Source organism: Chiroxiphia lanceolata, chromosome 7 (genome assembly GCF_009829145.1).
Source record: "Chiroxiphia lanceolata isolate bChiLan1 chromosome 7, bChiLan1.pri, whole genome shotgun sequence".
In the NCBI taxonomy this organism is placed as follows: domain Eukaryota; kingdom Metazoa; phylum Chordata; class Aves; order Passeriformes; family Pipridae; genus Chiroxiphia; species Chiroxiphia lanceolata.
Window position 1 is genome coordinate 23,159,617 of NC_045643.1, and position 12,103 is coordinate 23,171,719.

General features: G+C 44.3%; 1 protein-coding gene across 2 annotated transcripts in view; it reads right to left on the reverse strand.

Moving 5' to 3' along the window:
* Positions 1-12,103, reverse strand: part of LOC116789131 (unconventional myosin-X-like) — a 90,371-nt gene that overhangs the window by 68,601 nt on the left and 9,667 nt on the right. For both annotated transcript variants that reach the window (XM_032692528.1, XM_032692527.1), the window contains exons 2-3: positions 7,703-7,801; positions 2,040-2,198 (exon numbers count right to left, since the gene is read on the reverse strand). In XM_032692528.1, coding sequence (XP_032548419.1) covers positions 2,040-2,095 — 56 coding nt within the window. In that variant the 5' untranslated portion in view covers positions 2,096-2,198; positions 7,703-7,801. The remainder of the gene's footprint in view (positions 1-2,039; positions 2,199-7,702; positions 7,802-12,103) is intronic.

Genomic DNA, 12,103 nt, shown 5'->3' on the forward strand with positions numbered 1-12,103 from the left:
TACAGGAATTGTAAGAATGAAGGGGGAAGATGCACACCTAAAAATTGCAGGCTGTTGCTGTGCTCACATAATTTCCTTAAACAATTGGGTAGAGCTTGAATAGTATTTATCTGGAAAATAAAAGCTACTGCTGTAGTAAATCAATTATGGATATCACACTAGTCTAGATATACTGCTACTTACACTGCCTATCAGAAAGAATCACCTTTAGGAGCTCATGGTAGGATGCCTTTAGGCATACAGCTCAGAGCTGCACTTTTTCACAGCAGCTGTCCACTTCCTGTTCTCAGTTGTCCATCCTCTCATTAATTATTTTTATTATTATGTACTTATTTTTAATACTAGTTATCAGTATTCCAGGTTACCCATTCCTACAGGTGATCTTTGTTTTCCAGAAAATTATATTTCTCACCTACTTCTGATCTCTCCAATTTTCTTCCAAATATTTTTGTCCCTGACTGATAGGCATAACTCCTCTCAGCACAGCTACAGCTGCAACTTCAGCTTACTATGTTCTATCTATGGAGACTGCTGAGGATGATATTAAATGAACTGCAGCCCTGCACCATTCATGGTATTCACAGAGCATTGCAAGTCATTAGGTGGCACTACAGCTGACATTCTCAATTTCTGCTTGAATGAAAACTATATGCAGCTGGGCTATGCCAAAAAGAGTGATAAGGTAAGTGCAATATTAATGTCTGTGCTGTAGAAATGCAAAACAGCACTGGTATGGTTTGGTGTCCTCTAGGTCAGAGAGTGCTCAAACATATACCCAAATACAATCCCACTCTGAGGTGGGGCTTACAGTGCTTCACTGTGGGGCTCTTCCGAGTGCTGAACATGTTGCAGAGGCCAGGCCCCTTCATACATCTCCAAAAATTTCAGACGTGAAGTGCACAGCTGACATTCATGCACTATGCAAAGGCAAAAAATGCAGTGTAAAGGTGTTAAACTTTAACACCTTTACGCAGGGATGGAGAAGGCACAGAACTAATGCTGAATAAGAGAAGGAATGACACATCAGAGCTAGAGGAAAGGCTTAAGGAGATATAGCTGCTGTGACACTGTCCCAGTGCTGGTGCTGTGGCATTTCTGGGACAAGGTGGAGATAGAAAACGAAGAGAATCCTGCCCTGCATTTTAAGATGTAAGGAAGAGGAAACAGGAGGGATATACTCAAATGGGCCAAGAGCTACACAGACACGTAGCATGTGTCAAACACAGGATAAGAAGAGCAGCAAGGACATGGGACATCAAAATAGTGTGTGCATGTGGGTACTGTAACAGGGTCACAAGGCTGTGTTGATAGATAACAGGCAAGGGGGCCTGCAGCAAAAAAAAAAAAAAAAGAGAATTTCTGCATCCAGTGCAGAAGATGGTTCAGAAACAGGGTCACTTTACTGATAATTTCCTGGAATACAGGTGCACATGGTCTGGTTGTCTTGATAACAGTTGCTATGCAACACAGAAAGAGATTTACATTTTTTCTGTCATAATCTGAAAAATTCTGTGTGCACATAGCATGGACAAAGAAGGTAAGCATAAAGCAAGGTAAGGCAGTCTTTGTAATATATTCTTCTTGTCCTCTCCAAGTCTCACAGAGCAGTCTGCTGTCCCAGCACTCCAGGGATGCCTCATCCCAGGTGTGCTTTTCCTCACAAGTCCCTTTCCTGACACCTGTCTCCTTCCTGAGGGCCTGAGAGGGAAATCAGGAGATGCCTTGAGTATTCATCTGTGCAAGGAGAGCAGAGCAATTAAAAAAGGCACAACTGCATGTAAAAGCAGAAGAATTAGGCAACAGGTTTGCATTCATGTTTTGTAAGTTCTTCCATAGATGCAAAGAGGCCCTTGTGGTAGGGGTAGTATCTCACAGGGATGATGGAGCTGGCAAGGCAGAAAACCCCCTCCAATTCCTATCCACATGAAACAATACTCAAGAAACAAGGCTAACATCAGTATTTCACATGCAAAGTGGCAGCCCTGAAGCTAAACAAAAACCATTAGCCAGAAGGGATGTGGCCCAGCCTGCGCACTTACATAGATGTTACCCTGTTGGTAGCGCTGGTGCAGGTTAAGCAGGATGGCAGCTTCATGCAGATCTCCCAGCATGGACATGTCTTCTACGCCATCAGTGCTGGTCTGGTGCATTGGCAAGACCTTTTCCCTGGAAAGGGAGGCCTTGGGGTACTGGAACACCTGGAAGAATGGGGAAAAGGACAAATAAGGTCATGATACCTGGGCACATGGTCTGATCTCTTATCAGAAACATGCACCTTTATACTTTGGCACTGGAAAATGAAATGAGTAAGGTCCAGATCTGCTCCCTATTTTTAGGGATCCTTCCTTTTATTGGCATCCTTCCATTCCTGTCCCTACCTATTTGAGCACTTTGGCCAGAAACCATACAGCATACTCCCTTCTTCTGCCAAAGAGTCAATCTCTCACCTTCACTATTGATGAGGACAAATCAGTGCAAGGTTACTTGATTTCCACTGAAATCTCCTGAACAGGAACAGGACACCAGCCTCCAGCTGCACTAGGCTGGACAGGTATTACATACCCCACTCATGACTGTGAATATTGATGGCAGCTGCTCCCATGAGACCAGGAGCAGTCTTTCACAAAAAACACAGATGGGATCATGTCTCTGACTCTGGGGAAGTAGAGGCAAAGCTTATTTACATTCCAGGTTTGGCCCTGCATTCACTGTAGAGGCAGCCAGAGAGCATGTGGGAGAGGTTATCATGTCAAGAGCAAAGAAAAGAAAGCAGATGAGAAGCCAAATAAAGTAGTGACATTCTCTGTGTGTGCTGGCATGTACGTATATGATACAGCTTTCAAAATATTTGTACAGTGACACCTATTAAATTCTATCACTGCTCTGGGAAGTACCCACTTCTCTCTCTGTGCAGTTGCGCTCTTCTTGCCTCAATTGCTGCACCCTTCTTCCTGTTAGACCTTCCTCCTCCTCGATAACCCACTCTTCATTTATCAGGTCATCTTCTTCATTCCCTTTCAACACAGCTGAGATTATGTGACTGTTCCTCTCCACCACAGGCACATCCCAGCCCTCCTTTCCTCCTTCTCAAGCACGATGCTGGCATTTCACAAAATGTTATTTCAGTTGCTTCCCACTCTTGGATTCAACCATGTGCCATCTCCCACCCAGCATCCGAAGCTGTTCTAGATGCTAAGACCCAAGATAGACAGATGGGAGACTTCATACAGGCAGCCTAGAGAAGGAAACTGGTCCACGGTAACCCTTCCAAAGAAACTTGGGCTTTTCCTTCCCTTCTGGGGCTCTGGTTTCTACCTCATTTCCATCCCTGCTTGTCAACCCTCCTGGGTGCCAGCAAGAAACTGACAGGCTCCACAGAGAACGAACCATGATCTATGGCATTGATCTAACTGGTTTCTTCTGCCTGCTTTTCTGGTGTGCTCAGGCTCCTGTAACTGCTAAGGAGAGGCCATCTCTGCAGCTGCAGGCTGCAGACAGAATGAGGTCACCCTGCCCCCTCCAGCAAGCCACCCTTGCGAGTCCCTCGCAGGGCGCTCACACTGCAGCACGCTGCAGGTGCCCAGCAAACACCCCTTCTGGGCTCTGAGCCAGTGCAGGGCAAGAATAATCCAGCACAGCATCCCTTTATGAGATTGCCATGATGCCTGCACAACCGAAAAGCAGCTCTGGTCCTGGAGGGAGCTGGGGAGAAGCAGGCTCGCTCCCCCAGGTGTGTTCATCCCAGGTCTGCCCAGTCGCATCTAATGTGGCAAGGGTTTGGTATCTTCCACTGGCACACTGCACCACAGCCCAATTTTTTTCACCAGCCAGGAGACTTTCAAAAATACATAGTTCATGTTCATGAACAGTGTAGAACAAAGCCCAGTCCAGAAGACAGGCTCTCTCTCCTCTCTGGTCATTACCACACCAATTCTGCACTTGGGTATCAGAGGGGTATGACTGCTAGCAGCAGGACACTCTGCTAGCATAGCCTGAAAAAAAACGCATTTTTTTTTCCCTTTTCAGAGCAGAGACCTCAGGCACTTTCACAAGAAAACTGAAGGAGTGGGAAGGGATAATGGGACGACTAAATTCAGGAGAGAGTACAAGCTGCAGATGCATAACATGAACTGGAGTCTGTCAGGAACAAAATCACTTCCAAACTATGAGGCAGCAAACAACCCTGGTTCTCTCTTCTCTGCTGACTTGGACAAATTTTGGAAGGGGATAAGTAAAAAACAGCATGACGTGATCTTTCCTTACATCTGCCTGGTACTTACTCGTTTACCACTGCTTTGTCAGCCCTTGTGGCCATTTGGGCCAGAAGAGAAACATTAAGAAAACATTTAGAGAAAAAGCTGAGTGGACAAGTGTCCTAAAAGATATCAGGCAGCTGGCAGCCCCTATGCCAAGAGGCTGCTGTGCATGAAAAGTGATGGGTCAGAGCTTGTTTCGTTGCTTTTGTGGACAATGTGGCAGAAAATGGAACCTTGAAGAGCAACAGAAGTCCTAAATACACAAGTAAATAATTAGTAGGGTTAGCTAATCACCTGTTAAACCTGTCTTGAGCCACTTGGTTGGTGTTATTCAGTCATCCCTCTCTGAAAAAAGTCTAGTCCAATATCCAAAAAAAGTTAAGCAGGTGCTCTGGCAGGACTGCAATAAAGCTGTATTAGGAGCATTGATTCTGGTACCTTCTGGACAGAAACTCTGCAAAGGTGAAATATACTCCCTGGAGGAGCAATCTGATGCCAGGTTGACATCCTAGCCGAGGCCAAGATGTCACCCGTCTGCCCCTGAGGCTGCAGAGGTTCACATAATGCCCTTGCACATCACTGCACCTCTAGCAGCTCACCCTTTCTCAGGCAGAGGCTGGGGCCTCCAGCCCCACTGAGGTTTGGGAGGTGATGTCTCTGTGCCTCTGCAAGGCACTTGTGACATGCAGGAGAGTTTTCAGATCTTCCCTGCACCAGGAGAAAGCTGACAATTAATTTACTCTCTGCCCTCCAAGGTAGAGAGTAGTTTCCAGTCTCTGTATCACCAACAGGCTGCAGGGATCATCCACCGTCCTGGAGACAGATACATAGTGGTTTTTTGTTCCCAAGACTGTGTCAAAGTGGCTTTCTTCAAGGAGTTCAGAGATGTGAGGCACAAACAGGATGATGCTCCACCCTTAGAGTCCCAGTAAGGAAGCTTTTGTTACCCTACTGGTCACTTCTGGACCCTTCTAGAAATGCAGCAGGAGAGCAGTTTGGAAGATCCTCTCCACCATCCTGTTCCAGGCAAGGTATGCTAGAATGTCATTCAGCACTACTGAGCTGAATATGATAGCTGATTTTTCCTGAAGCAAGTGAGAGCTCAGACAAACTGATCTCTCAGCAAAGTTGCCCCTGGAGTTTCCCTTTTCCAACAAGCTAATACGTAAAACACAAAGTTATAGGTGTCAATAAGGAGATCTTTATTATTTGGGAAGGAAAACAATCAGCTTTCAGTCTAACAGGCACCTCACAACACAGCCAAAAATTTCTACTCTCTTCCCAGTAAGAAACTGATTTTGCCTCAGGTTTAGCCCACAGTCAGAACAAAATGACCATGACTCTCTCCAAGCCCCTGCAATGGTTAGGAATAAAGCAAAACCTGGCCAGCAAACAAGCCAAGATGAGATTGCCAGCCCTGCTCACCAGGCTCAGCAAGGAAGAAATGATTCCTTCTCAAACTCAATTCCATCCATCAGCGCCACCCTGAGCACATAAGCAAAGCTCCCACCTGGCATCCAAATTACGTTTATCCATAAAGCATTTGGCTGCTTTATCTATATCATGGTTTCAAATCTTGTGTTTTGTAGGCATTGGCTCCTCCTTTCCTCCCAGGAAGACACATTTCTGAAAGATTTATTGCTTGAGGTGTTTTAAAGGAAGTGAAAATGAATTACAAAAGCTTTGAAGGACTGGACTTCTTACCTTAGAGCTGCAAGAGCTGCAGGTATGCTGGGCCACAGCAAAGATGAGGACAACTAGATTTAGGGGTTCTAAAAATCAGAGGGATCAAACAGTCCATTCAACCCAAAGTGAAGAAGTTTTTATCTGAATTTTCACCTGGGGTAGGACTTCCAGTCCCTTCTACAGGTATGAATCAATGAAGGTGGCAGGCAAGGGAAGCACACAGGACAACTGTTGTGGGGGGCACTGAACAAAGAAAGCCCTTTAATGATCACCATGTGCTTTTGCTGCATAAGCCGTGAGGCACATGCTCCTTCAGCATAGTGGTTTCTTGTTTCATGGGAGAATAACCCCCCAAATTCAGCTTTTTTTTACAGCTGTGAGTCATCGAGCATCATCCTGTGTCTATCTTCTGCCTGTCTATATACAGGACACAGGCTGGCAGTGGGTGCACCCCCTTAGATGGCTCTAAGGTAGATTTCAGAGGTGCCAGCTGGGTTTGGAGGATTTTACAAGGCCACAGCAGCATATCAGAAGAGACAGGACTGGGAGAGTAACAGAAATGCTCATTGTTTGCTGTCCCTCCAGAGGCTGCTGCAGTGCCTGTGATCCCTTAAAATGTGTTACTGACTATCCAGCACTTCCAAAACAAGGATCCCCAAGAAGGAATTTGAGAGACTACAGTAACCAGATGAAAAATTTGTGTTTGCTAGGTGAGTTTCCATCTCTGAGAAACAAAACAGGATCTTTAAAAAAGAATGATGACTTGAAATCCAGTCCTTTCAAAGGAAGACTGAAAAATATGTCGGTCCTACCACTGACTCTCCACTAACTGGAGTCCTAAATCCCCTTTCCTCCTGCACCCTCCTTTGTTTGCCAGGTAAGAGGCTGAAGAAAACCTGTCCATTTTCCTGTAACAAAGCAGCCACCTGCAGAGCCCCATTCACCAGCACAGCTGAGCAGATCTAATTGCTCACTGCTGGAGGGCACAGTCCTGCCTGTTTCCCCATCCTCCTCAGAGACCAGGCACCAGTCTGACTCACCAAGAACCTCCCTGAAGGCAATGGATAGTTTTCCCAGGGTTAGCCAGTCCAGCTGACTCACTGAGGACTTGGACGATCCCCAGAGATCCCTTCCTACCAATATTATTCCACGAGCACTACAGCAGATGCACTAGGGAACCACAAGGAGCACAGGGCTGGAAATCAGGCAGGTAAGAGGCTTATTCCTACCACTGTCAGAGAGCTCTGCTCTCAGAGCTTAGCTGCCTTGCTGAACTGTCCTGGGCATCACTGCTGCATTTACACCACTGACTGACACAGGGAGGCCACTGCCATGCGTCCCTGACCCAAAGGGCTGATGGCAAAAGCTGCTGAAGCAGATGGTGGTGAACACAACAGCTCTTACAATGGCACAGCTTGCAACAAGTACATCCTGGCGGGAAGGGCTGCTTAGTTGGTGGAGCTGCCTCCTTCTCAGGACCATTTAGCCAATATAATAGTTTTGCTAGGCTGTAAATACAACTCCTTCAAAGATGACACAAAGAAAACCAAGAAAAGTGAGGTGGGCAGACAAATGAAGAAGAATCTTCTCTTTTTAACCTTCGTTACACTTTTGGCATAGTTTGTAACTTTGAGCCTGGTCACTTTTCAGACAGAATCACAACATTTCAATTGATACATTTCAACATGACGGTCATGCAAAACCAAGAAGTCCATCTTGCAACTTGGCATAGGCTACAGCCTCGTGCAAACTTCACTTACCGTGCCATAATCTGAGGTGAAGAGCACGTTTCCATCAGCACACAAGCCAACAGTGCATGGCTGCAGCTGGTCCTGCTCCCGCAGCCATACCCTGGCACCCTGCAAAAACCAGAAGACCTCCTATTACAAAGAGCTGGAGCCTGTGAGATCTGCACATGGAGTGCAAACCCCTAAGGAAAGCTGGGGGAAACTGCATTATTCAGAGGCTGCTTCTAAGCAACAGATGTTTAAAATTTTTAAGTAAGTTCTACTTACATTTTCAGAGAAATCAGTTTTGATTTTTTTAATTTAACACGAGTAGAAAAAAAAGCAGTTTTACTCAGCTTCATGTGGTAACCAAAGTAAGGAAACACCCGTTTTTACAGACACACAGAGTAGTGGGTTTGACTGTCTAAATATTTTCAAACTTGGAATATCCGGTCATTAAAAGTCATGCTACGATAATAATAATAGAAAATATAAATAAAGCATGTTTACAATTTCATACACCCACACATCATTGTAAGTCAAAACGCTTTCAGAAATCATCAGGGCACAGCTAAGTAGATATGTTTACAAACTCTGGCAAAAGTTTCCTTTGGTAAACGAAATTACTTGAGTGTTTCTCTAATGTGTACATACACTGATGTATATATGATGGCCCTGATGTCTGATGTGTATATGCACTGATGTTTATATGGTTTCACATACACTACAACATCTTAAACTGCTCAATGTCTCTCAAGACAAGTCTAAGCAAAAGGCAGATTTCTGGTAACGTATAGGCAGGGATCTGCAGGACAGGTAAATCTCATAGCTTGCCTACCAAAATAGTAGGGAAAGTAAGTTTGCTGGATTGGCCTTTTCTGCCCTGTCTGCCTGTGGGATCTGGTACAAGGGAAAGAGCAGGAGCATGAACGCAAATCAGGATGAGCATGACCTGCAAATACGCAGAATTAGGCAAAATGTCACATCACATTTCAGTTATTGCAAACTAATCCATTCCATGTCTTCCCATAGAAATTACATAAACACTGCTTAGATAAGTACTGCGAAAAATCCTAAGTGCTCAACTGTTGAGTTATATTAAGGCCATCCTGCCTTTCATCGATTCACAGACCTACTTTCTTCCTAATTTTTTTTTCTGCCCCTAAGTTATTGATTATAAAAGCCCTTCCTACCCTCTTAATCCCATCAGCACCATTAGCTCTTTGCTTGTAGGCTTATCATGTTTGAAGAGATGGAATAGTATTTCTATATTACATTATACAGAATGTGGAATGCTAATTCTATTTTTAATGATTTGTTTTTAGTTTAGGTGGGTTTTTTTAAACTACTTGAGTCACTTTAAACACCTTAGTACCCTGGATTTTCCCTATTGTAGAAGATACATCTATTGGCCAATCTCCAGTCCTCCCAGTACAGGAACTGGGTTTAATGACATTAAAAAAGGCCTACATAATTCTAGCTTTACTGTTGTGTTCTGGTCTAGAGTTTCCACATCAAGCAAATTAATTTCCCCTCACCAAGTGAATTAAAAGCACCAGTGCATCTGATCAGCACCTAAACTCACGGGTAGTGTGCAAAGATCGCTCCACCACTGCCAGTGACCAATACCAACAGAAAAAATTTAATCTTGTTACAGATTCAAGTGTTAAGATCCCAGAGAGCTGGTATAAACCATGCATTGAATACAGATTTTGAGGAACTATATAGAGGTCTTTGTGACATCCTCTTACATTTTCTGAAACTCTTGATGCTTGAGACAAAGTGTCCTGAGGCATCTAGGCATTGCTGTTGAGAAATCATCCATTTCCCAAATCACATTCTGACTATTCTGCATAAACATATGAACAGCAACATGTGTTAAAAGATAATATTTTTGCTGGTTTCACCAAAGAGTCCTACTAGCACCACAGTACAGAGCAAAGTGTCAGAAAACAGCAAGGTTGTGTCTAGAGTTCCCAACTGGGAAAGCAGGATGAAAGAAAACATGCATGCTGCACCCCGATGCCAAGGCATGCACCCCCCACCATTAGGAGTGTGTCATTATTACAGCACCTTATATGGTCGGTCCCTGAAGACAAGAGGGGTCTGGGTTAGACAGACTTTCCACTCCCTGAGCTTGGAAATAAATTTGGAGCTAGATGCAGTTGCTAATCTGACACACAAGTAAGTGACACTCCATGGGTATGGACACTGTTATTGATTAGATACCATTTAAAGGGGAAAAGAAGGGAGATGGACAATGGGATCATTCTGGTATCTTCAACACGTAGAAATTATCTGAAAGTCCAGACTGACCCAGACCCCTTTCCCAGCAGAAGTCCATGTGCAAAAGCATTGTCAAATACTCCTAAAAGGAGATGTAGTTCTTTTATACAATACTCCACAAGCTTATGGCAGATCCTTCTGTGTGCTGTTAAGGACTAGAAGGCAACATGCTGAAGCTACCAGGCACTGTGGCATTTCAGCTGCCCAGAACTACTTACTTCAGTTTACTTTGATGTTGTAGCTGTTTTTACAACAGCAATTGCCTCTGCCTAGCAGAATAAATTCAACAGTTACGTTGTTTCCAAAAGGAACATCATGCTGATACAGCCAGAAAAGGAACCACAAAACAAATAATTATTGTAACTTCTGCCCAGCATAGCTCCCATTTCCTGGAAGGCCAAGTTTGTTTTTGTGCATCTCCTTCCATCAGCCTTTTTTTCTAAAAATCAAATTCCCCAAGGAACCTTGTCTAAATACAGAAACAGATGGCAACACCAAAGAGACTGCCCTCTCTTCACTCCCCTCTTCCCCAATACCACACATCTCATTGATCAGTTGAAAGGATTAAATTGAGCAGAAAACTTCCATGAACTGCCAGTCAGCAAGGCTGAACTTCCATGGGAGAAGCAAGGGCAGTTGCACAGAGCACTGATCAGCACTGCAGAGCAGCGACCTGCCGGCTTGGGGGGAGTCCCAGCAGGCAACATAGAGGATGGGAACACACTGCTCTTCTAGTACAAGAGTAAAAATCCTTCAGCTTTCAGTTAGGGATATAGAAGGTCTCACCCTCATCCAGAGACAAAACAGTTTAACAAAGTGAAACAAGCAATCACTAATTTGAAAAGAACACCTTAATAGACAGTGTAGGAACATCAAACAGTGATGATTTTGTGTAACCATTTCAGTCAAATACAGCTGGCTGAATAGTGATCATACAGTCAACCCAAGCCCGTTATATAATGAGAATAGCTCATCCCCTCCCAATTCTTCTTTTACCAGGAGTTTATTAGGGGTCTTGCTTTGGTTTTTACAGGCAACAACAACAGCAGGAACTGAAAGGACAAATAAAGTAGTAACATTAGAGTTCCTATATCAAGGGTAGGTCACTTGGATGTTAAACAAACTCTGAGACCAGCATCCTCATTCCTATCCTCAGTGACAATCTGTCCATGAACTGGCCTTGCCACAAAGTGTGTAGCAAAGCACAACCCTGAAAACTGATCCCACACCATGGGGTTATAATTTAGAAAATAAAGTTGCTTGCATACAAGGAGCAGTGTTTCATCAGTACTGGCTCACTGTCGCACCATGATGCCTTCCACTATGGACAGTAAACTCTACAATGTCATTTTTCTCTGTTCATATAATATGATCCTAGAGTCAGAAATAAATAATGTTTCCTGGTATTTGTGATATCAAGAAATCAATCGAAGCCACAGATTTATTTGGCCTTCTATGCCTTTTTTTACAAGTCTGAAACCAGAAGTTCTCTCTTACACTCACGTCTGTATCTTAGCAGATGCAGTATGCTGTGTTGGCAGGGAAAGAATAAGGGAGATCTTGCATGCTGTACCCAAGGAATGGGCATAGAGGCAGATGGCAGTGCACAACTCTTACTGCAGTAGACATTAAAGTAGAGTGTGTAGACACCAGCTACATCCTCCTCATCAGTTATTCAGCTACTGAAGGCAGCAAGGTAAGCTCCAGAGTACAAGATACAGAACTCTGTACCTGCAGGTGCCTTGGCCTCTCCAGAGCCTCCCAACTCAGCAGGAGGCACATTCAGAGATTGACATGAGAAAGCCCCTACTCCACAACTGTACCACTCTTCAGAAACAAGTTATCATATTCTGTTCTTATTTGTGTATTCTGGACTACCCTTGAATCTTCATGTTCTCCTAGGATGTCCACTCTCTTCTGGAAACGGCTTCTTCCCATACACAAGCAGGAATGAGCTGCCCCAGCTGAATTTGATGAGAAAGCAGTGCTGCCTCTCTCTGAGTGCACTCAGACATCCCATTCCTCCTTGTGCACAAACCTACCCAACTCCCAGGAGTAACATGCTCAGCAGGGGCTACAACCAGAATGGCTGCATCAATTTCCAGGGGTTATTCAGAGAGGAAAAGCACTTTTGGTAGGAAGACATCT